Genomic DNA, 27,927 nt, shown 5'->3' on the forward strand with positions numbered 1-27,927 from the left:
ACGACGTTGACGCAGTAACTGCAGAGAAGCCACCCGCACAAAGGCCAGGCCCTCCCAAGTTGTCCGCTGTCATCGTCCCTCTGTCTAGCCCAACTCGCCGTCTTCTTCCCTCAATGTGGCCTCTGGGCAACACGACAACCTCGTTTCTGCGCCCGACACTCACCATGTGAGTAGCATTGACACGAGTCGAAGAGAGTCTATATCCCAGCCTCAAGCCAGCTTCTCCAAATGGGCCAAACAGAGCAGCAAGTTCTCAAGAAACGCAATGACCCTGGCGATCTCCGCCGGATCCACCTTGCGAGTCCTCACCTCTCGGCACTCAAGACGAGTCTGTGTCATCTGAACCCGTAGCGACGTCTTGAGATCGGCACAGTTGAGATAGATGACGTAGGGCGCCTCTTCCGTGAAGATTTTGCTGTCGATCCAGAAGAGTATGGTGATGTAGGCTTTGGTGCCGCGCTCGCAGAGCTTGTGGATTGTGGTGTTGTTGCGGATGTTGAGGTACATCGTCATGAGGTGCTCTTTCAGGAAGCGGGGAGACCGGGGGACTTGAGGAGAGGCCGCCGCGGGAGGTGCAGGGCTCGGTACTTGCGTAGTCGAGGAGCTGGGAAATCCCATAGGCGGTGCAGCGGTGGTGGTTTCAGCGCGGGAAGCCGACATGACAGAAGCGACCGCCAAGCCCTGGATGAATCGAACTTCGCGAAGTGCTGCTGTGTTTTGCTCGCCGATTGCTTCCGAGAAAGACTCGAGGCGAGTGACGAAATCAGCAGTCATCGACTGGATCCAGAAGTGATTGATGTTGTAGCTATAAGGCGGCATTAGTAAACGACTCGTCCAAGGCGTCGTGGCTTTGTAACTTACAAGAGACGTATGCATTCTTGGTATAGCTGGCGACAGCAGAGCGCGAGGGCAAGTGGGTTCGATTCTACCTGCGACGGCGCGCGCGGATGCGATAGAACAGGTCTCATGCCGGCTGGCTCGTAGAGGGCGAGCTCGTATATGTTGTTGCGGATCTCAGGCGGAAGCCTCATCAGAGGGGACGCCTCCATGATGGGTGGGTGTTGTGATGTTCGTGATTTGGTGTTGGAGAAAGGGAGTTTGTGTGTGGGCTGTCGCTGGGGCGACAGCGGAAATGTGCCGAAACCCGGAGAACAGTTGCAGGATGAAGGGGGAAGGAGCAGAGTTTGGAGCAAACAGTGCTCAACTGGAATTTGTCGCAGAAAGTGATGTGACTTGGAAAGTCGTGTCTTCACAGAAGCCACTCGCTTTCACATGTCAATCGGGTGCGGCCCGTGCGTTTGCCGCCGCGCTAAAAGCTTATGGTAGCTGGATGTCGCAATTTCAAACTTCGCCAAACAAAACACTCAAACCCGTGCAGCGAGCAACATTCACGGCAAGCTGTCCGAACCTTGACCCCAACATTCAACGAGAACACCATCGCCATGGACAACTCGCCACTCAGCAGGCTGTCCGCAGAACTCCGCAACCGGATCGCCGAATTCGCCCTCACCCACGACGTTTGTCATGTCCGTCCTTCGTCGCGAAAGGCTGCTTCACACCTTCCCGGTTTCGAATTCACTTTCGAAGACGGCCGAATCAAGCATCCAGCCGGTCTGCTCCAGACGTGCAAGGAGATGAAGAAAGACTACACGCAGCTCTTCTACGCTTCCAACATCTTCGTCATACATACCGTTGGCGAGGGCGACGGAGCGGGTGATACCGCCGCGGGTTTCCTCGAAGCCATTGATTCCAAGAGTGCCGCTGCGATGCGAGGCCTGGTCATCGAGCTCGAGAAGTGGGCTCCTTTGCGCAAAGACGGCCCGTATGATTTCATGTACTCGCTCATCAAGACTCTCGGTCGCTTTCGATATCGAATCGAGCGCACTCCCAAACTCACTCAGTGCAAACAACTGCGCTTCACGATCTCGTACAAATTCTTCCCCTGCGGCAACAAGGACGAAAATGGCGTTATCTCTCTGCAGCCTGTTTTTGATTGCCTCGATATCAAGAGCTCCCTGAGAACTGAGAGCGATCGGTTCAAGAAGCTGGGCGACACTCGTCATGCGTCCGTGGGCGAGACTTTGCTATGCAGGGAGCTGTCAACCGCGTTGGAGCGATCTGCGTCATGGCTGTTCGAGTAGTATCAAGCGGCGGTGATAACTGTAGAAGCTGGAAAAAGCTGGACTCGGTGTCGAGTTTAACATTGAATACAAGGCAAGCTGCTGCTGAAAGTTCGTGGTTACTCGAAGGAGGAAGTCCAATTCGTCATCAGGGACGAATGAGGCTCTATGGACAAGACTCAGCAGCAGGAGACGATACTTGCTGTTGTGGGTTGCAGAAAGGCACTTAGCGAGTCTGATCCCTGCAAAAAGCAATATAAGTTTTTTCTTGCGAGAATGACTTCGGGAATTCAGAGTAGCAAGGCGATGACGTGCATCGTACCGTGAGTTGCGTAGGTAGCAGTCGAGAGTAAAATGAAAACAATCACGTGAGCTTCCATCAGATAGCGAAAAAGCCAAATCGAGTGAGGATAAAAAGCCGACGTCAGCCCGTCACATGGCACGCCCATGGCCCGTGCGCGCTATTGTCCGAAGTCCTATTGTATGGAGCTCTATTGTCCAAAGTCCTATTGTCCAAAGAACGACTTACAGATTCTTTCAAATGAAGATCTCTTCCTTCCTCTAACAACCTCGCGCAACGAAACACTCGAGACATCAACTCCACCGCCGATTTCGACATCGCTGATCACTTGCACGTCCACCCTCAGCCCATCACGATCAACAATGGACGCCTCACTCCTCACCAAGTTTCCAGCTGAGATTCTCAACAACATCGCCGAGCGCGCACTCGGTCACCATGAACCCCTCAAGATCCTCCACTACCGCGACTCCGCGTCCAAATTCACCGACTTCAAGATCATGCCCGACCAAAGACCTCAACCAGATCGAGCACCCTGCCGGCTTCGCCATGGCCTGCAAAGAGCTCTACAAGAACTTCATAAGCCTCTTCTACTCCATCAACACCTTCACCATCTGGACCACCCTCAACACCGTCGCCACCAGCACCAAAGCCTTCCTCAAAGTCGTCGGCCCGAAGAATGCTCGAACGATGGGCACTCTCAACATCGACATCCCCCTCGGCGCGTGTCGCCACCCTCGCGGCAGTACCAAACATCTGCCAACAGTGCTCCGCGACATCGTCACCAGGATCGAGCGTCAACCCACGTCACCCTTACTGTCCGACTCCGGTGTCGATGTCGAGTCGACTCTCGCCTCGGCCTTGCTCCACTTCTGCGACAACGAGCTCTGCACGATGCTGAACGAATGCAAGACCGTCCGCATCAAGATTCACTACAGCGTGGCGGGTGCAGGACCGGGTACGAACGAGATGTCGTTCGACTGGCATGCGCTATGCACGTCGATGGAAGAAGAGGCTATACGGTTGTTTGAGTCATCACAGGGTGAGGATGGCAATCCGCTTGAGCAGCTGTTCCACATGAGGCTGGTGCATGTGGTGTTGTGTTACATCCGCATTTTCGACGACGAATTCGAGTTTGCGGCATAATTCACGGCCATCAGCATGGCTCAGAGCGAGGATTTTCGACTTCACCCCTGACGTGCGACCGACGACGACTTTGAGGACACTACAATCAAAACAACAACAAGACACGAAAATGATATGGAAAGGGAGGATACTTGAGTTCAAGATGACATGACTTCTCACGCGGCGGGCACAAATCCTTGATTTTGGCATTGAGGCTTTTCCAAGATATTATTGGCACAACACGCGTGCTGCAGCGACGGCACCCACAAGCATTTTGTTTTTGCTTTTGAGACTGAATAGTCAGATACATGGAAATGATGAATCAAACAGCGTCAAGCTACCAAATATGAATCTCGCAGCCCCTTTCACATGTCTATCAGCCATCAGCTATGGCCCGTGCTTCGTTGCCGCTAGCGACCCAGTTTGGCACCTTCCACCCGAATACTTCTCATCACTGACCTGTCAAACTTCGAACACCCGAACACTCGAAGACCAAGCAAGCTAAAGCACCTCATAACATCCCGCGCCCCCACCCTCCCAAGAATCATGAACCCCTCCCCCCTTAAAAACCTCGCCGCCGAGCTCCTCAACCCCATCGCCGCCGAAGCCCTCTCGCACACCAAAACCCTCGAAGTCTAGTTCCCAGACTCCCACGTCAAACACTTCGAAGACCTCACCATCACCGCCAACGGCATGACCGACTACAACCCGGCAGGCCTCGCCCTGACTTGCACGCAGTTGCGGCAGGATTATCTGAAGCTGTTCTGTGCGAGCAACAGCTTCGTTGTGCATGTTGTGCCTGAGCAGGCGGAGGAGAGCATTGCGGCGTTGGTGAGGGGGTTTGGGAGGGAGAATGTCAAGATCATTAAGAGCGTCGTCGTGGATGTGGATTTGGGGACTTATACCGAGAAGGACATGGAAAACTACCGACGTGAGAGGTTCGAGGGCAACATGGTCAAGTCCAGGTTCGAGGCCATCATGAAGAGCCTCTTCCACGAGGACATGCTAGGATTTGCAAGCCTGCTGGCTACATGCGAGAAGGCATTTCTCAAGATGCGCTTTACCATCGAGGGAGCCTGGCTCGGCGGTGAGCAAGAGATAGCCTTCGACTTTCGTGCGACAGAGAGATCGATGAGACATGAGCACGCTCGGCTTTCACATGAGTCGATGAGCAAGGTGTTTGTCGACCCTGATTGCCCTGATCACGAGATAATCTATCAGATGGTCCGATTCTTGCGGAGTGAGTGGCATCACGCGGCTTGTCTGAGGAAGAAACTCTCAGCGCAAGATTGAGATTGGTGCAGGAGGCGTGGAAACGAGAAGCTCTGCCAGTGAGATACATTAGGGATGGATAGCAAGACGAGGAAAGCAATTTCGACGACTCAGCGGTACACAAGCGATGTCCAAGCCTCAAGAACATTTCACCACCTCACAGCACTCGCCCTACCATCAATCCATTCCATCCCTTTACTCCATCCAAGTCCCACCAACCCAAATCAAGGATACTCAATAATCGCCACGTTATCAAAAATATCCGTACTCTCATTCTCCACATACGGCGCCAGATTCAAATCATCCACCTGCACCATATACTGCGCCGCGATATTCGCCAGCCCCCTGACGTAAATCCCCTGGCTCTGGTCGATCTTGATCCGGCGCTCGTCGCAGTTGTTCGTCATGATGCAGCCCGTGTCGTAGTTCTCGAAGAACGAGTAGAGACCTGCGCCGTACGAGAAGATGTAGCTGCTGTTGAAGATGCGGACAGCGATGGTCTTGAAGCAGCCCCGACTGAAGCATTCAGAGAAGTCCGGGTCGTTCCAGGGTGGGCCGGGTTTGGGTGGGAAGGCGGAGATGGCGTTGGGGTTGCTTTGCATATAGCTGGGGTGCGTTAGTAGAGTTTGGGAAGGGAGTGTTTTCATGACTTACGCTGTCTCGCTTTGCATCATGCTGAGGTAGACGTCTTTGGCGTTGGCGATTTGGTAGTTGTACAGCATGGAATGTTCTGAGCTGGAGCCGTAGAACCAAATCGGGCCGTGCGTTTCGATTAGTAGACCGCGAGCGTTGTAGATATCAATCTGATCCTTGCCGTCCAGATCTAGCTCGTGGTCAGACACCCAAAGCCATTGGTTGGAGAACAGGACATTTTTCGCCGTAGTTGTGACGTGAAGGATCAAAAAGGCACAGAAGCATTCAGGTCTGTCAGCACCGTGGGCGATATTGGGTCTCTTCTTGCAGTTGTAATTCTGCAGCAATGTGCCATTCGTTCCGCCAATACGGAAGTGTGTGTCCCAAGCACCACACGTGGCAGGGGCCGTGCAAGCCAAATTCCATTCCATGATGATGGCTCCAGGAGTAGGGCCGCGGGTCTGGAAGAGGATTTCGCTGATTTCTGTCGTGCCCACGTCACCGGGCTGGCCGACGCGGAAAGCGACCACGGGTTCGTCCATGTTCTGAAAGTTGTCCCCGTAAACCATAAAGAGAGGCCAAAGTTCGCCAACAAGGCGGATGTTGTTCGGAATGGTCACGGTCGATGTAATCACATATGCACCGTGGTCGACAAACCCAATCTTGGGGAATTGGAGCGAGTCGAGGAAAGATTGGACACATTCGGTGGCATCTGTCACGCCATCCGCAGGGCATCCATAATCGATGATGGAGACGAAGTTTTCCCATGGCTCACCCTCGTATTGCGGCTTCTTCCTCTCCACAAACTTGCCATTCGAGTCGAGCAGGCTTCGGCTGATGGGAGGGGCCGTCCAGAGTTGTTGCACGCGGGCATATTCTGCATGCGGGCCGTAGCATTCTCTGCCATTCACCTCAATCGCACCGGCCTGATCCGAGATCACATACGTTGTGCCTTGGACATAATTGTCGATTCTTTGATTGCCTTCAATGATGAGCGTTCCGTTGGGAGCGGCAACAGCAGGATTGGTATTGGCGAAGTTGCAGTTGCCCAGTGTCAACTGGCCAGCACCGACCGGAGTGCTGACACCCGAAAACCCTGTCATGACTCCGTACTGGCAATCGTTCCAGTCCGAGTCGTGGATGGCCATTTGACCGACAGTGGGCACAGCGCCTCCCTGGCTCATGTTGAAGCCGACGACACACCTGTTGAAGGTCAGGCTCTTGTAACTCCATATCCAGCCCCAGTTCTGGAAGATTCCTGTATGACAGTCGTTGAAGGTAAGGTTTCTGACATTGATCTGTTGGTTGCCGGCAAAGAAAGCATGGTACCCGCCGTTGAAGATCAGATCTTCAATCCAAAGTCCGGAGCCATTCTCCATAAATATGCCGACGTGTGCGTTGGGGTCTTCGTCCGTGTAGATTGGCATGTTGAAAACGATGTTTTGTAAGTGCGTGGTCTGGGCGATTTGCCAATGCAAAGCATGCATTTCGACCGACTTGGGTACATCGGTCGTGTCCAGGACCAGATTTCGCACTTGTCGCCAAAAGTTGTTCTGATTTTGATACCACTGGTTGTTGTAAATCACGTATGGATTGGTGTCCAGCATGCCAATACCCGAAAAGTCAGGCGTAGCCTTCAAGACGGGCAGATTGTTCGCGTCTCCAACCACGGCGGTATAGTAATACATGATGACAGGCTTCGATATGAGGTAGACTCCGTACGGAATGTAGATAATGGCGGGCGTGGTCGTCTGCGAATCACATCCGTAGTAGAAGGTTCCATCATCGAGATCATAATCGTACATTTGCTGGCCGCCCTCATAGCCGCCAGTGTAATACCCACATCGATTTCCCTCTGCAATTGCTCTTTGGATGGCTTCTGTAGAATCTACAGTTCCAGTAGGGTCTGCACCGTATTTCAAAACGTTTCGAAACATGACATAGGAGTCATTGCGGCCGTATGCAGGTTTGCCTCTTCGTGGGATTTGCTCCACCCAATATGGCTGTCCAGAGCCGTACGAGGCGCGCTTCTCGTTCTGATGGGCATTGAGTGCCTCGTCAGAAATGACCCGTTCGAACCGCTCCAAGTTCGGGCCAACGTGAGGGATGCCGGCGTCATCAAGATCCACTTTCAACTCATGTGGCGATAGGGGTATGTTGAATGAGTCTTCGACGTGCGCTACCCCTGGATCGGCGTGGGAGGCGGAAAGGAGCGAGAGGAAGACGAGGGCTGCGATGAACGACGCGACGGTCAAAGACGTGCGAAGAGTGGTCATGGTGGAATGGTGCGGCCAGTCCCAGTCAAGCGCTGCAGCGCAAAAATGTTGTGAGACGATCTACCTCATGCGGTAGGAGGTGGAGGGAGTCTCAATTGACCAGATAATACCAGAAGCAACGATTCAACGAGTAAAAGATGGCTTAGGCTGTGCCTGTTGAAAGTGGGAGCAATAGGAAATGCGTTTGCCCCCTCCGTGGCCAAGTGTTATTAGACATGGCTCCTGGAATGAAGGATGCCAAGACTCTCGCCCTGCCTTCGCTTGTGCGGCCGTGTTAGCAGCAAGGAGAACACTTGCCACCCGTGGACGGTAACAAGTTTCTTCTCTTCTTTTGGGAGCCGACTTGCCGCCCTCATACGCTCGGACTCGTCCCCTTGCCTTGGTAGCCAGAGTTTGGGTGCTGTATCTTGCCTTTCAGTCTACAAACATAGCAGCACATGCTTGGTCCAACCCAAGGCCTGATAATCCATATGTTGCTTTCAGAAGAAGAAATAGTCTTGCTTCACGGACTGTTCAACCTCTTGAGCTGCCAACGCCGATCCGCTGGTCTCTCGTCATCTTGGACCTCGCGACGCGGGACGGAGCAGCAGGCGTCACATCTGTCGAGTCGCTTTGGGAGCTGGCCTTGCTGGTATCGTTCGATTCTGCAACTTCGCGCTCTTTCATCGCGTCTCTTGTTATCTTGCGCTGTTCGTACGCGATGATGTCGTCGGCGGTGAGCGAGATCTTGGTGGCCGGGCGTGACAACATTGTTGGGTTTTGTAAGGAGTGCTGATGGTAGCGAATGAATCTGTGCCCCTTGAGTGTGGTTCGTGTATCCTCGTTGTCCAGAGGCGGAGGAGTACCTGCAAGACGGAACAGAGGTCTGGATGCGGTCGGTGAGAGTTTGGTCTCATATATACTCACCACGCGTAATATGCAGCATTAGTCTGTAGCAAAATTTGATTAAAGCATAATCAAGCTCGGGACGTCCAGCCGAGGAAGATGTCGTCGAACGTGCTCGCTATCGAAAGCATCACCCTCTTCCACTTGCACCATCTCGAGCCTAAGCAGAGAAGAGTTGCCATCAATGCGGCGTGATAGCGCTATCCGTCTCACTGTAGCCAAGACATGGGCCAGTCTTGCCTGTCCAAAGGCCGCACGGGTCGGCAGTTCTCACGGTGCGGCGCAGGATATACTTCCCATCGACTATCTACACTTTGACACACATCCATCAAATCGATCTAGGCATGGCTAGCCTTCCTGTCTGGCTGCTTTCAATTCCAATTTGCTGCTTACCGCCCGGGAATGCAAATGTGTATGCCGTCCGCAATGGCGGGTGGGCTCTGGAATGTGCAGGTAGGTCGTCCCCGTCAACAGCGCGTTCTTTGCATTTGGCGGCGATATCTCGAACATCATACTGTCCAAGGCATTGACGATAGGAACATCTTGTGTCTCTCACGTTGGGTGAGAGCGTCGTTGAATTAGCCACCATGCGGTCCTCGCCACTCGCTTCGAGGACTGCCGTTGCTCTCCTCTCCATCTTTTCCCATGTCTCTGCGCAGAGTGTCCACGGAGCGACATATTATCAAGGTAGCGGAGCACCAGGGGCAGCACCGTACGAGCTGGTGGACGACTATCAACCTGGCAACTTCTTGGACAAGTTCAACTTTTACAGCTCCTACGATCCCACCTATGGACACGTCCAGTATGTCAACGAGACCGTGGCCACCGCAAATGGCTATGCCGCCATATCGAGTCGAGGAACATTCGTCTTGAAGCCAGACACAACCAACGCCTGGCCCAATGGGGGCCTGGGAATACCGAGCGTGAGGATCATCAGTGACAACACTTATTATCATGGCCTGTTCGTCATGGACATGGTGCACATGCCTACGGGATGTGGAACTTGGCCTGCGTATTGGCTTCTGGGGCCTGAATGGCCTTCCAAGGGCGAGATTGGTCAGTCTGAATGCAGAGAGATGTATCGTATGTTCGCTAACAACTGTCAGATATCATCGAGGGCGTCCACACCGACATGTACAACACGATATCAATGCACACCAGCGATAACTGCACAATCGCAGGTAGCACTCAGTCGGGTACTCTGAAGCAAAACAACTGCTACGCTGGTGTCAACGGGAATTCTGGATGCGGCTCGCTTCTGGACAACAACGCCGCCCTGCCCAACAACTACGGAGCGGGCTTCAACCAAAATCAGGGTGGTGTTTATGTAACCGAGTGGACTTCTGAATTCGTCAAGCACTGGTGGTTTCCTCGAGGCAGCATTCCCAGCAGCATCACAAATGGCGCACCTGATATTTCGCAATTCGGTATTCCAGCGGTCAACCAGCAAGGCGCTTGCGACATCGACACGAAGTTCCGCAATATGAGCGTTATCATCAATATCGATTTTTGTGGAGCGTGGGCTGGAAATGTCTACCGTCAATACACCAACTGCCCACAGAATCCCAATCCATCGGTGGACTCCTTGAACTCTTGTGTCGACTACGTTGGCACGAATCCCGATTCGCTCAAGCAGGCCTATTTTGAGATCAACTCTCTGAGAGTGTACCAGATGCCTTCCGGAGTTGCAACTACCTCGACTTACTCCACCAGCCTTTCTTCTGTCACAAGCCTTGCGAGCACTAACACGATCCCAATGGGCATGGGTGGCACGACATCGACCGAGACGCCACCACCATATACTGGACCTATCTCATCCACCACAGCTGTTTCTGCCATTCCCATGCCAACAGGTGCTCTCTGTCCAGAGTACAACAACAGCATCGTCATCAACTCAAACGGCTACGACTACAGCATTGCTTGTGGCTTCGACTACGACGGTGGGCCGAATTTGGGTGTATACGTCCTTCCCAGCTTCCAGGCTTGTTTGAACCAATGCGACAGCCTTGCAGGTTGTCGTGAGGTTGCGTTTAGCGGAGGAGCTTGTTATCCCAAGCCAGATGCGGGACGCCTTGTACCCAACTCCGGCACTAACGTGGGCATTCGAATTGCTGGTCCTGCACCGAGTGGGTTAGTCATTTCGTCAGCACGAACCTCTACGCCAGCTACTTCGTCCAGCTCAGTGGTTCGTCCTTCGTCTTCACCTCTCGCCTCATCTCAGCCAGTGATCAGCACCACCTCGACAGTCGCTGCAGCGAGCTCTTCCGCTGCCACGCCGTCTACCACAGTGGGGGCGAGTTCTTCTGCCGTGATAGCGTCTTCATCATCCGCAGCAAACTCCAGCTCTGTTGCGCCGACGGTCTCTGCTATCTCGCTTGCCGCAGCAAGCTGCCCATCTTCGAATGGACAAACAGTTGTCGATGACTGCGGGGTGGAATACATTCTTGGATGTGGCAACGATACGCAGGCCCCCGCAAATGGACCATTCCAAGTCACGGCGTCTTTCCAGGAATGCTTCAAGCTCTGCTCGGATGGCTCCGAGGGTCCTTGCTCGGGCTTCACATTCGTTACGGCCACGAGGTACTGCTATCTCAAGTCATCTGGAAGTGTGCGGTTCACTGCTGGCGGCGACCCTTCCTCGGGTCTGATCAGTGCCATCCAGCCGCAGTACTTGTATCTGGGTCAAAACACCCCAGACCCACCGACCACAACTAGAAGCTGCGCTGTCCTGACCAGTACACTGTCCAGCAGCAGTTCGACCCGTGCAAGCAGCTCTCGCACATCAACGCCATTCGGAGGCAGTAGCTCGGTGAGGCCTAGCAGTAGCCCTGCGGCCGGTACATCGACTCTTCGTAGCAGCGCCTCGCCTTACATGACGTCTTACTACACCACGCGTGTGTCAAGCTCTACCTCTCTTTTAGTGAGTGGCGGCGTCACATCTACCTCTCTTTGGTCGAGCAATGGAGTTACCTCGACTTCTCTCTCCATCAGTGGTGGCGTTACTTCAAGCATCGTCATTCCTATCAGCGAGAGCAGCCTCGTTGTCTCGTCTGTCGAACAGTGGTCTACGTCCGAGCCAGCCAGCGAAGCAGTGACGTCTACGTCTCTCATCGTCAGCGACGGCATAACCTACACTACTCTGTCGGTTGATTACACCTCCGCTGCAGCAACATTGACGTCTCCTTCAAGCACAGTATCGCCCACCGCTCCCGCCTGCCCGACTGCCAGCTCAGATGTCTGCGGCTCAACCAATCAGTTAGTCTGCTCCTCAGGTGGCGGTGGCACATACTCTCTCGCATGCGGATATGCCTGGCTCGGAACCGTCATTGATGACAGCCTTATTGGCCGTCTGAGAAATAACAGCGGCTCGACGTCCAACTCAACTCTTGTCAGGCGTATTGCTGCAGCCACGCTGGGAGACTGCCAGAAATTCTGCGACTCCACCACTGGCTGTGTTGCAGTCAACTATAACACTGAGGGAGAATGCACCCTGTTCAGCTCAGTCACGGGTGTGCAGGCACAGGCGGGCGGTATCATCGCCGGTCAGCCTGCAAGCTACTCGCCAACTTGTCCAACTTTCGACAATCAGGTCTACATTGACGCTGCTGGCCAGTCATACCTCATCACCTGCTCTAATTTCTTCGCCGGTAACGACATCCGCGCACCAGTTTACGAGGACGAGTTTGTCGACTGCTTACCGTATTGTGACATGTTGAGCGGGTGTAATGCCGTTCTCTACGACATCGAAGCCAACCTGTGCTACTTGAAGCGGGCCATCTCGGGTACCCAGCAGACCGACTTCAATATCATTGTTGCCCAGAAGTATGTCGCTCCTCCGCCGGTGTATGGAGGCGGCGGTGTAGTCACCATCACTCCAACAGTGACACTTGTACCGACTGAAACGACAACAGAATCGCTGCAAGACGGGGCGACCGTCACGGTACCAAACACGGTTACTTCGACCAGCACTCTGCCACCAGGTTCTTCCATTCCGCCAGCATCATACAGCGGTCCGCCAGGATCCGACAGCACTCTCACGTTTACACCAACCACGATCTCTTTCAGCACGCTACCATCAGGTGGATCGATCACGACGGTCTCGAATGGCACCCTGACAGGCTCGTACTATGTCTACACAACCACGACTTCATCCATCTTCCCCTCAGGCAGCGACATCGTCGGCGGAGGAGGCTGCTCCGCATCGCTCTGCTTTGAGTGTGGCATCATTCCCACAATGGTGAACGGCTGCGGCGGACCACCAGCATCTTCTGGTCTTCCAGGAGGATCCGGCTATATCTCAGGCTTTGTGAGTCGAAGTGGTGGGATGATCACGCCGAGCTCTGCTCCACCTACCTGTCGTCCGAGTATCATCCCTGGAACTGGCACGACAACTATCTACTCTACGCACACGATTACATCGTGTGGCCCACAGCCCATCTGCCCAAATCCTGGATATGGAGTCATTGGTGGGAGCACAAGCTATCCGGGTGCCACGATCGTGACTACTACGAACAGCAATGGCAACTCTATCACCTACACTGCTATCCCAACTGGCGGCCAAGGCGGAGGCGGCGATGGTTCGGGAGGCAGTGGTTCGGGAGGTAATGGCTCAGGCGGTAATGGCTCAGGCGGGAATGGTTCAGGCGGCAATGGAGGATCTGGAAATGGGGGCAATGGAGGCTCAGAAAACGCCACCCTCCCAACCTGCCCCGTAGCCGACGGCTCGACCTACATCGACAGCATGGGCGTGCAATACGTAATCCAATGCGGCACGCTCTACACCGACGAAACCGTCGCCGAACGAACCTCGCCGCGCCTCGTCGACTGCATGGCCTCCTGTGACATGTTCAACGTCATCAACATGGCGTCGGACAAGCTCTGTCTGGCAATCTCTTGGATTGAAGGCCAAGCGACGAATAACTGCTTACTGAAGGCTGGGTCTACGATGGTGGTGAAGCAGCCTGGGACGCATTCGGCGAGGTTGGTGAGGAGGCCGACGGTACCGGGCGGTGGTGAGGGACAGATTCCTGGTGGTGGGGGGAATGGGAGTGGGCCGGGGATTACGACTGTGGGTACAGGTGAGTTTGCTTGAAACCTCCCAGGATCTAACTGATCGATGCTGACTTCTGTGTAGGCGTTGGAACAGGTGAGCAGAGAGATACCTCGCGGGATGCTCTTTCACTAACGAAATCAAGGCATTGGGACTGGTATTGGAACGGGTATTGGTACTGGTAAGTCGAATTCGAGCATATCAGACATTGAGGCATCGCTGACATTTTTTGAATAGGCCCCGGTACTGGTGAGCTGTCTTCCCATAGGTCTTGCGCACTTTATGGATGCTGACTTTCTCTGTAGGCCTCGGCACGGGCTACATCACCGCTGTGCCTATTACGACCGTCGTCGATGGAGTCACGCGTGTAAGCACAGCTTACGCTACGATCACCGACGGTGGGGGTTCCGGACCTGGCGGGTCTGGCGGAGACGGCCCTGGCGGCGGCGGCGGCGGATCGGGGCCAGGAAGCGGTGCTGGTACGGGTCCGGGTACAGGCGCAGGCACGGGCCCTGGCACAGGCGCAGGCACGGGACCTGGTACGGGACCTGGCACCGGCCCTGGCACCGGCGCGGGAACTGGGCCAGGCACAGGGCCGGGTACAGGGCCGGGTACAGGGCCGGGTACAGGGCCGGGTACAGGGCCAGGCACGGGTGAGTGAAGTCACCGTCAACGGGAGAGAAATCATTGACCAAAGTCCGATAGGCCCAGGACCAACCTCCTACGTCCCCTCAACGATCTACGGCGTCTCAACCGCCTACTCGATCTCCATCTCGAACGGAATAACCTACACCTCAACCTACGGCGTCACGACCGTCATCTCCGTCAGCTACCTACCAGCAACGACACAAACGGTCACCACGACCTCAGTGTCGGTATCCCTCCAACCCACGACTGTCCGCGGGCCGACAATTACCGCCACATCACGCCAGATCAACACGAACTACATCATCACCGTCACCGCGCCGCCTGTCACGGTCATTTCATATGTTTACCCGAGTAGCACGAGCAGTTCGAGGACTTGTAGGACAACGGCGACGGATTATCTGAATGGTGCGCTGCCGGGGAAGAAAGCAAGGAGAGCAAGGGGTGGACTCGAGATTGTGGATATTGGTGGGCACGCGAGGCCGGGCGCGACGTTGCAGTGGTAAGGATGGAGAAGGGGGAATTTTCGATGAGTGTATTTAACGCAGGGAGGCAGTGGTAATTTTCAATCATTCACATCTTCGCCCTGAGCTCGAGCTCATCTCTGAATGTTCAGATCAGGGTTTCAGACATCCATCCCCGAAAATGGGGAACAGACCATTGAACTCAGACTGCGATCCTTGGCTTTGTCGCCTTTGGAGTTGAAGAGATCAGGTACTCAATGACTCCTCGTTATCCAAATCGCTTGGTCAGAGACTCGGCGCAAAAGAAGAGTTGCTCATGCAGACTTAGGACTCGCCCCATCAACCGAGCCCGCGGTCAACCCGAATACAGCGATTGCGCAACTTCGAGATCACGGGGAACCCGACTGTGCGATTTGGACTTATGCAGACTGAAACACCAATCCCCACAAATGTGATACGGAGTAGGCATTCCGAGCCCCAACAGCTGCCTTGGTCGTCTTCGAAATTGGAGAGATACTAGGGTTCCGCTATACCCCTCAAGGCGGAAAGAGGCACGCTCTCCACGCGAGACAACTACAAACGCCACTTAGTTGAGGTTAACAAGTGAACAACTTCACCGCAATCCTCGCGGCAAGCGGCTGCAGAACCAGGCCGTGTTGACAGCTTCCAAGTGGTGTGCACTTACCGGCGCTAGCCGGCCAATCAGAGCACGTAAAGTTTCTTCACTTCGCTGGCCTGATTATCACATGTCGTCCCCACTAGCGCGTCTTGGCGCACCACTCAAATCTTTATCTTCTCCAGATACAAATCAGACTTGATCCTGAAACATTTGCAAGCGACAGAACACACTTTACCAGCACGTCAGGGAAGTGCATAAGATCACAGACAAGAGGATCTTAGACCTTTTGTATGGATGCAATAAGAACGCGTTCATATCATTGTGCTGGCCAATGACAAAACAGGCCTTTCTCGAACAGACCAAGATCTACAAGGAGACAGGTTTGAATGGGGTGCTGGAAAACACCCGAGACCAACTTATTTCGCAGCCGAAGAACAATCCTACTGCGGCCGAGCGCAAATGCAACAAATCACGATGAATGGCGCGCGCTCACGCTGCGAGACAGGGGAGGTGATTTTGATGCCCTCGACATGCCGTTGTGCTAGAGCGCCTCGCGCAATGTTGAAGCCAAGATGATGATCTCATCTCCGCAATTCTAGTCGCGACCACAGCTTCGATTGTAGCGCTTATCGCTTGGATCGTTAGCTAGCAATGGGGATACAGATGTGGGATAAAAGACCTCTCGCTCGAGAGCTTTGTTAAAAGAAGGCTTCGCCGGCAGCCGCTTCATCTCGTCCATGAACTTACCGTGGAGCGCTAAGGTAAGGCCAATTTGCTGGGCGAGTAAGCTCTCTTCACTTCGTGTAAAGCAAACTTCAAAAGGCAATAACGCATACACCTGTGGTGTGGCCTTACGCGTAGCGCGAAAGATGGCGTTATGCCAATGTTTACGCCTAAGGTGGACTTCCTGCGCACATCATCTCCTGAAGCCTCTAAATGGCTAGGCTGTCGACCGCAGAGCGCGCGTGGCAGATTATTAAGAGGTGATGAGGATTCACATTCCTTTTCTAAGCGCGGTACAAATCTCACAGCTCGTGAGTTACTCCTGCGTTTTACTAGATGAACCTCGACCAGTGAGTTGGGCTTACCCTCGACGAGGTCGAGGTTGGTCACCTTCATCCACACGAACGCTGCATCGCACCGTTGCCCTTGAACCTAGAGTACCACACCAACAACACGGACTGCAAGACTTGACAGAGTTTCGCGGAGGTTGCTAGACACTCTGCATGCAAGAGATAGAAACTGCGTCGACTTCCTCCGTGCAAGGAGTTTGCTGCCCTCCTCGAAGCAGCCAGCCTCCTTGGTGTACCTCTAACTTTACCTGCGTGCACGCTCTCCGATAGCGATGGGCATGTGATCGATCTCGTTGTCACTTTGAGCCTTACTTTGGCCTCACTTTGGCCTCACTTTGGCCTCACTTTGGTTTTACTTTCGCTTCACTTTCGTTTCACTTTCGCTTCACTTTGACTTTACTTTGTATTATTTGAATCTTTACTTTCATCCTTACTTCCATCCTTACTCTCGAACCTCAGTCTCAAACTTCCATAGAGGCTCTCTATTTCGCTTCCGTCTAATCTGTCTCCATAGCGTGCGCCTGCGCGGAGGCGGTGAGCGACGGTGGCCATCGTATGCTCTGTAGCAAGAAGGCGAATCGGTAGATCGTCCAAACAGCTGCGAGCATGGAGGATAATCCACGGAGGGTCTGCCACGAGTGAACTGCTCTGTCTCGAGTTCCTCGACGTAGCACATCAGCGTTCTCATAAGCCCGACGCCGCTCTTACTTTGGCGCTCGTTCCGATGGGTCTTGGCGTAGAGGCGTGTCTGTCAGACGTCAGCACGGAGGAGAAGCTGGCAAATACAGAATTCATACCATGTCGCGCTTTCCTCAAAGTTGCAAAAGCATACTTTTCACCTTTCTATTCATCAACGTCACCTCGAGAAAGCCGGGCTTGAGAGATAATACCTTTCACACCGTCAACGCAGAGATATATCCCTAGTTGTCGACGACACGGCACTTTTGCAACATTCCACAGGAGCATGGTCGACTAACGTTTCTCGGGAAACTCTGAACTTGATAGAGAAATCCTTTCCAGTGGTCAACAGTCTGATGAATTTCTATTCGGGTGAGTGCTGCTCTTCTTGCACAGATGCATTTTCCGGACGGTCTTCCTCGAATTCATACCATCGTTGGCTGCCTCTGATCTTCTCCTCAATGCGTCTTGGTCGATACTTTCCTGTTAGATAGCCATATCTTGTCGGACTCGAAGTTAACATCCGCGTGCGAATTTCTGCTTCGAAGATGTGGTCTTCCACCGCAACTTGTTACGCCCGTTGAAACGACACAACCCTGATCCCAGTAGTCTCTGCTAGCACAATCACGCACCACTCAATGGGATTCTGGTGAGTTACGGATCTCTCTTGCCCATCGTGAAACCCGAGCACCTGTATGCAGCTCCCAGAGCCGAGGTGGATCACAAACCCACCCCCACAAACACCAACCCGTCTGCCCATGGGGAAGTGGGGAACGAGGCTCCACCCTTCCATGATCGATCACATGCCATCATTTTCATCAAATAGAATCTATGCGGCTGTCTTATACTTTGGTTAGGATTCCCGCCTCATTGCGTCAGATTTGAGCAAGAGGCGTAGGTCGGGTGTGGAAGCGAGGTGCTAATCGACGATGTCTGTCTCTATTTTCTCTGTCCTACCCGAAGGGCTGGGAGGATGGGAAGAGAGCTGAGAGAGCTTACAAAACGGGCGGCTTTTGAGACTTTTCGTTTGATGCTTTGGCTTTTGTTTTCTCATCTTTCCTGTTGAAGAGCCAGGAAACAGCATGGCTCATCCATCAGGTCGCACGACCTCAGCAGATTGGTCTAGCAGTAACTTCAAGTCAGCCTACGACAAAGACGACAATGACCACCCTCTCGCGCTGCACAACATCCCTACCGGTGGTTCGGCTTCTCACCATGAGATCCGTCCTTCTAGCGACGCGGACCGAACAACGTCTCACGTCCACTCCGCTCGAGCTCACTTAGGTCTTCACCCAACTGCTCCCATTATCGAGGAACACGATACTGCAGAGCATGCAGGAAATGTGTGGGTGAAGTTTCGAGCTGTGCTGAAGGAACCGCTGGCTGAGTTCTTTGGTGTACTCATAATGGTTTGCTTTGGCGATGGGAGTGTTGCTCAAGTATTGTTGAGTCAGGGGCAGATGACGGCGCCTGGTGGTAAGCTTTCCAGCATAACTTCGTTGCCCGTGGCATTGGTGCCTGATCATGCTCTGTCGTAGGCAACGGCTATGGCGATTATCAAAGCATCAACTGGGGTTGGGGTTTCGGAGTCATGCTGGGTATGTACATCGCCGGCGACAGCGGAGCCTACCTCAAGTACGCTCTTGCCCATCCTCTATCCACTCCCAACTAACAACACTCTCACCAGCCCAGCAATAACCCTAACAAACTGCCTCCTGCGCAAACTCCCCTGGCGGCGCTTCCCAATCTACTTGCTCGCGCAATTCCTTGGCGGCTTCATCGGCAGCGGCATCGTCTACGCCAACTACATAAACGGCATCAACGCTTTCGAAGGAGGTCCAAACCTGCGCACCGTGCCCCCAGCGCCCAAAGCCACTGGCGCCATCTTCTGCACATACCCGCAAGACGACCTGACGAAAGCGAGCCAGTTCTTCAGCGAGTTCATCGCGAGTGCGATCCTGATGTTTGTGATCTTTGCGTTGAAGGATATTGGGAACAAGGGGCAGTTTTCGGCCAGTGGGAGTTGGTTTCCGCTGGCGTTGTTCTTTTTGATTTTTGGACTCGGGGCGTGTTTTGGGTGGAATACGGGGTATGGTGAGTCTCGAAATCACTTCTTTCGAGAGATGCTTGAGACAGTACTTACGGGGCGTCAGCGATCAACCTCGCTCGAGATCTCGGCCCACGGCTCATGTCCTATGCTGTTGGATACCGAGGTGTCTGGAGTGCTGGCGGCTACTACTTCTGGATACCTATGGTGGCGCCTTTCTGTGGATGCTTGTTCGGTGGCGTCCTATACGATCTAGCCATATTCACCGGACCCAGTCCGATCAACGCGCCATGGTTCGGTTTGAAAGAGCTTACGAAGCCTCGGCATGCGATCGAAGACCGGAAGGAGATACAGCAGAGAGATGGTCTTGTGTGAGGTATTACAGTGATATGGCGTCTACACACGGCTGCTCGATTAGGTCCACCAGCTCCAGTGACCCTCATATTGGAAAGGCACCTGCTTCCCGCCCGGCCGTGGATGTTGGACAGTCTCCCAAACTTTTGCGTGCTGAGGACCTTCCTCATCCTTGAGATAGCCAAGCTGGCACGACGAAAAGCTGACTTTTGGCTGCTCCTTGTAAAATTCATCGAACTTTGGTCTCAAGGCATCCTTCAACGATCGCACTGCATCATCTGGGTGAAGCACGCTCCAAGGAGAATGGCACGTCTTGCCCTTGCACAATTTTAGGACCAGCAGTAGAGAATCGATCCGGTCGTGGACTTGGCTGAACGAGCGGCCGGCGATGGTGAAATCCTCTGCTAGGTGGATGCTCTGGTCGTCAAACAAGTTGTGCAGTTGATCAGGATCTCTCTGCATCTTCGTAAGCAACTCCAGGCCATTCATCACTTCTCGCTAAAGCTTACCTTCATGTCGTAGAACTCCTTGTCACCAGTACACCATACGGTGTACAGAAAGCTGTAATCGGCAGCAGACAACCGCAGCGCCTTGTAGGTGTTGTTGCGTGCGCCTACCCGTCCAAATCCAGGGAGAAAGTCATCCCCGATCCAGCCATATTTGCCTTCGGGAATGGCTCGCCCCCAAAACTCGACATTGACGTGCTCGCCAGAATCGGGCTTTGCAAGCGCCTTCTCTGTTAGAGGGATTGCTGATCCATCAAGATCTGGACGAGCTTTGCCGGCAAGATTCAAGATGGTAGGGGTGAGATCAGTGTGCGAGCTGACTACGTGTGCGGTGTGGCCAGCCGGTACGCCTGGACCGCGGACGATGAGTGGGATATGGATGTCTTCCTCGAAGGGGCACTCCTTGCCTGGTGGCAGCCGATGTTGGCTGATATGGTAGCCTGTGGAAAAGTGTCGGTCTCAAATTCAATGTGAAGCACAACGTTGAACTTACCATTATCGCTAGTGTAGATAATGTACGTGTTATGAAGCAAGCCGTTCGATTCCAGCCTCTTCACGACCTCCTCGACAATCTCATCAACAGATTGAAGAGCCCGCAACCTCGCTCTGTAAAATTCGTCATGATACTCAATCAGCGTATCACTGAGCACTGGCAAATTCTTGACCCAACCGACACCACTCGGTTCTTTAGGATTGAAATTCTTCGTCCGCGGAATCTTCTCCTCCTTGAAAAGATGAGCATGCCTCTCCGCATAGAAAGGAGTGTCTCTCTTCAAGGTCGGTACCGAACGCATATTGGAATGCGGAGCGATTGGAGCGATACCAATGAAGAATGGACGATCTGGATCTTTCGAAGCGTCGTCCAGGAAGCCGTACGCCTTGTTGGCGATGACGTCTGGCGAGTATTCTCCCTTATAACTCACAGGCTCTGCGCCATTTCGAGTCATGTATGCATTGAAGTACTCGTAGGTGTATGGATCCAGGAGAAAATCGCTGCCATTGAAGCCATTGACTGGCGGGTCATCGTAATTGTTGACAGTGTGAGCATTAAACAACTTCCCAGTATAGTATGTGTTGTATCCAAGCTGCTGAAGCCAGACTGGGAGCCAGTTCTCATTATAACCACGTTCAACAAATTTGGGATATCCTCCATATGGGGGATGCAAATCGGTGACATTGGTATTGTGTGCGGCTTGACCGGTCCAAAGATTGACACGGCTTGGGCAGCAAATCGCTACCGTGCAGTAGTGTCGCTCGTAAGAAGTGCCTTCGTTGATGAGATATTTCTGCAGAAGAGGCATGTAATCCAACGACTTCATCTCATAGTCTTGGTCGTCTGTGAGGATGAAGACGAAGTTGGGCTGTTTCGAAGCAGATGTCCATGGCGCTGATGCCAAAATGGTCCAAGATAAGGCTGTCAACTTCATACTGGCGAGATTTCAAGGATGTTTCGCGAAGAGTAGAGAGAGAAGTTGTCAAAGAAGAGAAAGCATCGGGTTTGAGATCCCCTGCAAGCACGCCATACCGCTGGTGGAGCTGATCGACCGGCAAAGGAATTAATGAAACGTCAATCAATGTCTCATCGAACTTTACTGAAAAGGAATGAGCGAGGGAGTGTCTCTGTCGATAGAACAACTGCTTCTGAGCAACGAGTCTCAAGTGGCAAACTTTTGATTTATTTGTATGACAGTACCTTATGTCTATTCGCATATCGTAACAACGCCATCGCATATCTATCCTCAAGCACGCTCGCATCTACTTTTATGATCAGTCACTCCTCTCTAGATCTTGAGCCGCTTCTGTGGCGACAAGAACGCTGCCAGGAGACACAACGTTACGCAAACAAATTGGAGCACTACCAAAAGTTAGCTTCATAAACCAAGCCCGATGTTGAATTACTCACGGTTGACCTGGTGGAAGCTGTAGATGAAAGCAGGGACGACCAGATTACGAATTTTCCTGCTCGCGTTCTGAACGTAGGTGATGTCTGTAAGCGCTCGTCGCATGATCTGATATGATTGTCAGCACTTGGTAAATCACTCGACCTTGTGTCCTTGCTCACCTCATGTCCATTCTTCACTCCCTCCAAAGCAGTCGCTAATCCAGCTCTGAGCGATGTCTGCCAAACAGCCGATCCAGCACTAGCTCCGGCGATGGCTCCAATATTCATGAATAGATACAGGCCAGATGCTGCTACGGCAATGTCTTCTTCAGCCACCCCAGCTGCCAATCCAACGAACGTCGAGCTCGAAACCATACCAGCAGCCATACCACCAGGTAAGATGGCCAAAGATTCGAGAACGGTCGTGTGCCCATTCCAGAGTGTGAAGCACAAGGTCACGGCTATTATGGAGAGCATGGGGGCAAGAACAGTTGGCGGTTTGTACAGCCCTGTGCTCTTGATCCAGTAGCCTGACAGGAGCCCACCAATTGTGTTACCAGTGAATGCCGGAATCAGGTAAGCTCCTGCCGCCGCTGTAGATGCCCTTGCAGTAACTTGGAAGTAGAGTGGAACGACCATAGTCAAGGAGAATTGCACCAGGATCTGGAGAAGACCAATCACATAGTTCGTCCAAACTGCATAGTGGGTGAAGAGCCGCAGAGGAAAGATTGGCTCCGCTGCGAATCTTGAGGACACCACGAATGCGATGGTAGTGACGCCGAAGACCACTCCCATGGCAATGATGATGGGAGATTTCCAGGCGAATTTCTGGCCACCAGTCTCAAGCATGAAGCAGCCAGCAAAGATACTGACGCATAGCAAGATTGCGCCTGCAAAATCGATACGTCTCAGCTTCTGCCATTTCGTCTGCTCGGTCGTGTCTCTAGAAGTGATATGCAGCCTCCATTGCACCAGAAGAATGGCGATGAGGGTGAACGGGACCTGAATCCCAAAAGCCCTATCAAGAGAAGTCAGCGCCGCAAGATGTAGTTGTCGTATTCCCTTACCATCTCCATCCTAACGCCTGTGTCAGAGCACCTCCGACTACACCACCGCAACTTCGCCCAGTAGTCTGCAGTACGTTCACGTAGCTCCTGATCGAAGCCACTTCGTGGATTGGGACAAGATCCGTGATGATGATCGAGACCATGGAGGTCATGCCTGCTGCACCAGCACCTTGCACGACTCTAGCCGCAATAACCTGGCCCATGGTCTGCCCGAACCATAGACCGACGTTGCCGAGTGTGAAGAGGATGTAGGATGTCTGCAGGCACACCTTCCTGCCGTAAATATCGCTCAGCTTGCCGTAGAGAGGCTGTACAACGCATGATGCCAGCACGAAGCCTGATATGAGCCATGATCCGGAATCGAAGTCATTGAACTCGGACGAGATTTGGCCATAGGTTGCGAGGATTAGGCTGGAGTCGATGTTGGAGATGAAGACGCCTAGTAAGAGAACTGAGATTGTTGCGTAGACACCTGATCCGGGTCGTCCGGCCGCATTGTCGTTCTTTGTTAGTTCAATGTCGCCATTGTCGGGAGGAAGTATGTCGCTAGGATTTTGGCGCTGCAATGTGTTAGCGGAAAGCTTGGGAGTGTTATGAGGACATCTGCCGCACACTCAACGTTTTGTACAGCACCGGCTCGTCTTCCCTGGCTATGAGGGGCGTTGTCTCGTTTGCGGTATTGTCGTCGTCAGTGCTGTTCTGCTTGGGCGTCCCTTGGCCGGCATCCATGATGGGAGATGAGTTCTCAGACCAGGTTGCGGGATTTTCGATCAGAAACACCGCAAGTCAGCTTATCACACCAACAAGGGAGCTGTTGAGTAAGAGTCACCCGTTCCTGCATTCGATCCCCGCCGTTCTTTTAGGGCCGGCGGAGGACAGGCCTTGCACGTGAGAAAATTCGCAGCGCAGAGGCTAGATGTAGCGATGAGTGATAGCAAGGCAAGATATTGGTGGGTGAAGGGCTCGCGAGCGTGGAGATCGATGGCGTGATGAGCTCCGTATGCAAGTCGTGAACTCCGAATCCGCTCAACTTAAGAACCTGACGGCCAGAATGTCTTTTTCCTGCACATTTACCTTCACAGCCTTGCCATGGTCTGGTGCGCTACGCCGGAGGGACCACCGGGATGTGTCAATACACTCTACTGAACACTGAGGTGACTCAACTATGCCTGCTGTGGTATGTCAGAGCCGGGCGAAGACCGAAAGCTCTTGCTAAGGTCAATGAACATCTCATTAGCCAAGACGACTCACGTCGTATCAACCATCGCGCAAAGGTCCTAGACCGACGGTTTTGATGTGATGATGGAAGATTGACGGGCCTGGAGCCAAACAAAAGTCGCACTCTCGGCATCTCATCCACGAGGTGTCACGAAGTGTTTGTCCGGCAAGAAGCTTCCATTCGATGGAATCGGCGCTCATGTCTGCTACTGTTGTTAGCCCCTAGTCTTGCAGATGCAAAACATTCGCTCGAGGGATTCAAGTTGGTGTAGAGGAAGGAACAAGGTGCACGGCGCGAAGAATGCGTTCGTATACGGAATACGTCGACGCGACAGTGGACAAAACTAGGAATCCGTCGCGTCGCGCACGTGAAGGATGTTTAGGCCACCGCCCCCTTTGATTGCCCCCCGGGTGCGTCGGATATCTTGACAATCATCTTCTGACCCAAATCATACCACCTTATTATTGTGTACGCGCTCACGAGCATGCAGCCAGCAAGTCTAAAAGATAACTTGGCAATGGTTTACATCGACCCCAAGTATGAAAAGTCCGACATTTCGTCAGGACCATACCGACCTTGGTCTTGCAATAACGTATATTTTACTCGAGGAAGCTATGCGAAGTTGAGCTACATGTACTTGACTCTTGTTAGTCTTATACTGGTCCTTTATATACACGTAGCTAACTATTCGATTCAGATCTTATCTAACATCTTAGGCTGCCTTTACTGATTACTTCACTTCCTGCCGTACTTTTTACTTCACTTGTCACTTTACTTGTTCCTTCGCTTATTCCTTCACTTGTCAATTTGCTAAGCTTTCTACTCATGGATCAAAAGTAGAAGTCCGAATCGATGGCTTACAGTATATCTACGACTTCAACTGCATCTCAACCCACTCGCGATACCCCAGCGGCTCACGACCAAGCAACATCTTCAGGGAGTTGTAATTGCCCAACAGCCCGTGCTCTTGGTAATGCACGATCATTCGCGCCCACGAAGCGACCACAGCCTCCCTTTCCACCTCACTCATGCTCTTCGGTAAAGACGACCTGAAGTCCTTGATCGTCTCATCAAGCGTCATCTCCTCCACGCGGACCTTCTTTCCAACAACCTTCGACACTTCCGCCATAGCTTCGTGGTAGTCCAGTGGCGTCCGAGTGCTGATTAGTTGATAAGTAGCGTACTGATGACTGTCCAGATCGTTGATGATGTTGAAGACAGCTTCACCCAGATCATGACAATTTACAAACGACATCTTCGTGCTTGGATTAAACCTCGCCTTAAACACAATCTCCTCTTGTTGGACCAACAACTTGATCGGAACAACATCCATCTGATGCGTCGGCTGCAGAATCGTATACGGCAGCTTCGACTCCACCAACGCTTCCTCGATGAGCCGCTTGGCGTCGTGGTGAGTGAGGGCGCGGAGACACGGATGGATGACACTCGAGTGGATCATGTGCTTAAAGGGGCCTCCGTTGCGAGCGTTTTCGCGCGCAGCGTCGATCATATTGATGCCGCATTGCGTTTCGCGGAGCTCGAAGGCTGGGGAGACGAGGAAGCAGACGGAAACGTTGTGGAGGAGTTTCTTTGCGTTGTCGATGGAGGCGAAGGTTGTTTGAATAACTTCAGCTTGGGGATACTCTTTCTCGAGGCGTTGACGGGAGCTGTCTGAGACGCATTGTAGTCGGAGGTGTTTTGCTTTGGAAGCAAGACGTGGGAGTAATCCGCTTGCTTGTCGCCCGCTGGCGGCGGTAATGAGGATGAGGTCGTTGTCGAAGTCGATAGGCATCTTGATGAGGTCCAACCACTGTACCAATCCGTTGTGAGGAGGCAGGCTGATAATATTTGAAGCATGATGTAGCTCCCGGACATAGTATAGCGCGAGACGTCCGAAGCAGGTACGGAAGGATCAGACGAGAGCTCCTTCCCTTCGCCACAGCTGCAAGGTTCTGTATTTACGAGCCGGCACAATTGACTCTGCATTCTATTCATCCGTCTATCTAGAGGTTGTGCGGTTGCAGTTGTTCAGGTGTCGCCGAGGCAACCCGCCGTCCATGTTGCTCCTTTCTGTCCTCGTCTAGACTCATGGCGAATTTGCTAGCCTTGCGGATCTGAGGACCTTTCCAGTAGAAGATGTAAATTGGTATCGTGACCAAGAAGGCAAGGCATGCGAGGATCGTGCTCGCGTATTCCAGGTGGTAGCCGTTCGGATCGATGTTGCTGTACATAGGGGTCGAGTACATCGCCGCAATTCCAGCTAAGAAATCTCGAGCAAACCCATTACCACCTGTCGCAGATGCAGAATAAGGGCCGTACGCCGCTATCATATAGTCGATTGTACTCATGTAGATTCCGTAATTCGCAATAGCAATCAGGCCAGAGAATATCATCGGGGCGATCCAGTGGACTCGGGGTGGCCCAAGGCTTGTCCAGGCAAAGCCAAACAAGCCAATGCACTCGAGCGGTGCAAGGTACAGGAGCCATTTTAATCTTCTCTCGGGGACGAAGGCGTCCAGTCCGTACCTCTTGATGAACCTCTGGTCATGGTATATCCAAGGGGAGTATGAGAAGTATGCAATGAAGTACCCTACGACGATAGGGATGAAAGCCCAAGCGATCTCCAATATTCCAAATCCCCATTGCTCGTAGATCGGGTTGAATCCTTCTTGGAAAGTGAAGATGAGAGCATCTGAGAATCCGGAGAGCAATGAAAGGCAGAGAACGATGGGCTCACGGAAGAACATCTCGAACGGCCGGATCCAGGTAACTCCCACCTCCTTCTTGCTGATTCGAGGCTGTTTGACCTCGTTGGGACCATAAATATCAGGATCTTCCCCAGTCTTGCGTCGACGCTTCGCTTCACGGTCCATCAAAATTGTTGCCCGAGACTCCGGCATGAACAGATGGACGGCTTGAACGGCGCCGCCAAAGATCAACTGGATCCAGAAGTTCCATCTCCAGGATAGGTACTTCTCAATAGGGCCACCGATGATGGGTCCAATAGATGTACCGCCGACTGAGGACAATACCACGAAAGCGATTGCCCACTGCTGATCTTCAGCCTCCCACAGGTCGGCAACCATACCGAGTGTGACGCTGCCACCAGCTGAACTGAGGCCTCCAAGAGCTCGTGCGACGATCAGACTGCCAAAGTTCGGTGCGAGTGCAGCCAGAATCTGCCAGATGTTGACGAGAAACAAACTTCCCCTGTAACTCGATGTTAGCATCGCTCCTGCAAGGCACGTTGTCGCACTCTGAACCTACTGCAAGATCGGCCACCTCCCAAACTCTTCAGACCACGGTGCCCACAACTCACATCCAAAGGCATAGAGCACCAGAAATATCATCTGCCCAACACGGGCCGCTTGCTCGCTGACATGGAAGTGCTCTGCAATGAGCGGCACAGCATTCGGATATACCGAAGTGTTGAAGTTCATCGACAATTGAATAGCGAAAATCGACGAGATGAGCGTCCACTTCTTCCAAGTCGGCCACGAATACCCCAGAATCGGCCAAGCCTCCTCTTCGGTGATAACTCTCTTTCCATTGACGACCTTGCGGTTCTCCGTTGGTTTCACACCAAGATGCTCGCCAGGAGGAGCGCCATTGTCTTCGCTGCTGCTGTCGCCCTTCTCAACGTCCTTCTCCTGCTGGGCCGGAGGCGCCTCCTGAGCGGGGAGGTCGGGATTCATGATGAGGTGAGAATGGAGA

At 53.0% G+C, this 27,927-nt stretch overlaps 11 protein-coding genes across 11 annotated transcripts; 5 read left to right on the forward strand and 6 right to left on the reverse strand.

Moving 5' to 3' along the window:
* Window positions 1-210: 210 nt before the first annotated feature.
* Window positions 211-1,049, reverse strand: M409DRAFT_56691 (uncharacterized protein; the record flags this gene model as incomplete). The annotated part of the gene is made up of 2 exons (XM_033813373.1): window positions 211-805; window positions 862-1,049. The coding sequence occupies 2 exons, from the start codon at window positions 1,047-1,049 to the stop codon at window positions 211-213; spliced, it is 783 nt and encodes a 260-aa protein (XP_033665316.1).
* Window positions 1,050-1,442: 393 nt separating this feature from the next.
* On the forward strand, window positions 1,443-2,141 carry M409DRAFT_56692 (uncharacterized protein; the record flags this gene model as incomplete). The annotated part of the gene is made up of 1 exon (XM_033813374.1): window positions 1,443-2,141. One exon carries the CDS (start codon window positions 1,443-1,445, stop codon window positions 2,139-2,141), a length of 699 nt encoding a protein of 232 aa, XP_033665317.1.
* A 715-nt stretch (window positions 2,142-2,856) lies between these two features.
* Window positions 2,857-3,564, forward strand: M409DRAFT_25306 (uncharacterized protein; the record flags this gene model as incomplete). The annotated part of the gene is made up of 1 exon (XM_033807630.1): window positions 2,857-3,564. One exon carries the CDS (start codon window positions 2,857-2,859, stop codon window positions 3,562-3,564), a length of 708 nt encoding a protein of 235 aa, XP_033665318.1.
* Window positions 3,565-4,236: 672 nt separating this feature from the next.
* Window positions 4,237-4,836, forward strand: M409DRAFT_25307 (uncharacterized protein; the record flags this gene model as incomplete). Its single annotated transcript, XM_033807631.1, has 1 exon — window positions 4,237-4,836. One exon carries the CDS (start codon window positions 4,237-4,239, stop codon window positions 4,834-4,836), a length of 600 nt encoding a protein of 199 aa, XP_033665319.1.
* A 203-nt stretch (window positions 4,837-5,039) lies between these two features.
* On the reverse strand, window positions 5,040-7,724 carry M409DRAFT_67925 (glycoside hydrolase family 55 protein; the record flags this gene model as incomplete). The annotated part of the gene is made up of 3 exons (XM_033817613.1): window positions 5,040-5,421; window positions 5,470-7,484; window positions 7,518-7,724. 3 exons carry the CDS (start codon window positions 7,722-7,724, stop codon window positions 5,040-5,042), a joined length of 2,604 nt encoding a protein of 867 aa, XP_033665320.1.
* Window positions 7,725-8,953: 1,229 nt separating this feature from the next.
* On the forward strand, window positions 8,954-10,631 carry M409DRAFT_67946 (glycoside hydrolase family 16 protein; the record flags this gene model as incomplete). The annotated part of the gene is made up of 4 exons (XM_033817622.1): window positions 8,954-9,062; window positions 9,297-9,665; window positions 9,716-10,274; window positions 10,622-10,631. The coding sequence occupies 4 exons, from the start codon at window positions 8,954-8,956 to the stop codon at window positions 10,629-10,631; spliced, it is 1,047 nt and encodes a 348-aa protein (XP_033665321.1).
* A 7,589-nt stretch (window positions 10,632-18,220) lies between these two features.
* On the forward strand, window positions 18,221-19,560 carry M409DRAFT_67926 (uncharacterized protein; the record flags this gene model as incomplete). The annotated part of the gene is made up of 5 exons (XM_033817614.1): window positions 18,221-18,276; window positions 18,373-18,614; window positions 18,677-18,773; window positions 18,826-19,232; window positions 19,292-19,560. 5 exons carry the CDS (start codon window positions 18,221-18,223, stop codon window positions 19,558-19,560), a joined length of 1,071 nt encoding a protein of 356 aa, XP_033665322.1.
* A 39-nt stretch (window positions 19,561-19,599) lies between these two features.
* Window positions 19,600-21,472, reverse strand: M409DRAFT_67927 (uncharacterized protein; the record flags this gene model as incomplete). Its single annotated transcript, XM_033817615.1, has 3 exons — window positions 19,600-19,995; window positions 20,049-20,485; window positions 20,539-21,472. The coding sequence occupies 3 exons, from the start codon at window positions 21,470-21,472 to the stop codon at window positions 19,600-19,602; spliced, it is 1,767 nt and encodes a 588-aa protein (XP_033665323.1).
* Window positions 21,473-21,826: 354 nt separating this feature from the next.
* On the reverse strand, window positions 21,827-23,723 carry M409DRAFT_67928 (uncharacterized protein; the record flags this gene model as incomplete). Its single annotated transcript, XM_033817616.1, has 5 exons — window positions 21,827-21,900; window positions 21,949-22,054; window positions 22,108-22,945; window positions 22,995-23,466; window positions 23,609-23,723. 5 exons carry the CDS (start codon window positions 23,721-23,723, stop codon window positions 21,827-21,829), a joined length of 1,605 nt encoding a protein of 534 aa, XP_033665324.1.
* A 1,358-nt stretch (window positions 23,724-25,081) lies between these two features.
* On the reverse strand, window positions 25,082-26,005 carry M409DRAFT_56700 (uncharacterized protein; the record flags this gene model as incomplete). The annotated part of the gene is made up of 1 exon (XM_033813375.1): window positions 25,082-26,005. The coding sequence occupies one exon, from the start codon at window positions 26,003-26,005 to the stop codon at window positions 25,082-25,084; it is 924 nt and encodes a 307-aa protein (XP_033665325.1).
* Window positions 26,006-26,216: 211 nt separating this feature from the next.
* Window positions 26,217-27,908, reverse strand: M409DRAFT_56701 (uncharacterized protein; the record flags this gene model as incomplete). The annotated part of the gene is made up of 2 exons (XM_033813376.1): window positions 26,217-27,423; window positions 27,481-27,908. 2 exons carry the CDS (start codon window positions 27,906-27,908, stop codon window positions 26,217-26,219), a joined length of 1,635 nt encoding a protein of 544 aa, XP_033665326.1.
* Window positions 27,909-27,927: the final 19 nt, after the last annotated feature.

Source organism: Zasmidium cellare (assembly GCF_010093935.1).
Source record: "Zasmidium cellare ATCC 36951 unplaced genomic scaffold M409scaffold_26, whole genome shotgun sequence".
Taxonomy (NCBI): Eukaryota; Fungi; Ascomycota; class Dothideomycetes; order Mycosphaerellales; family Mycosphaerellaceae; genus Zasmidium; species Zasmidium cellare.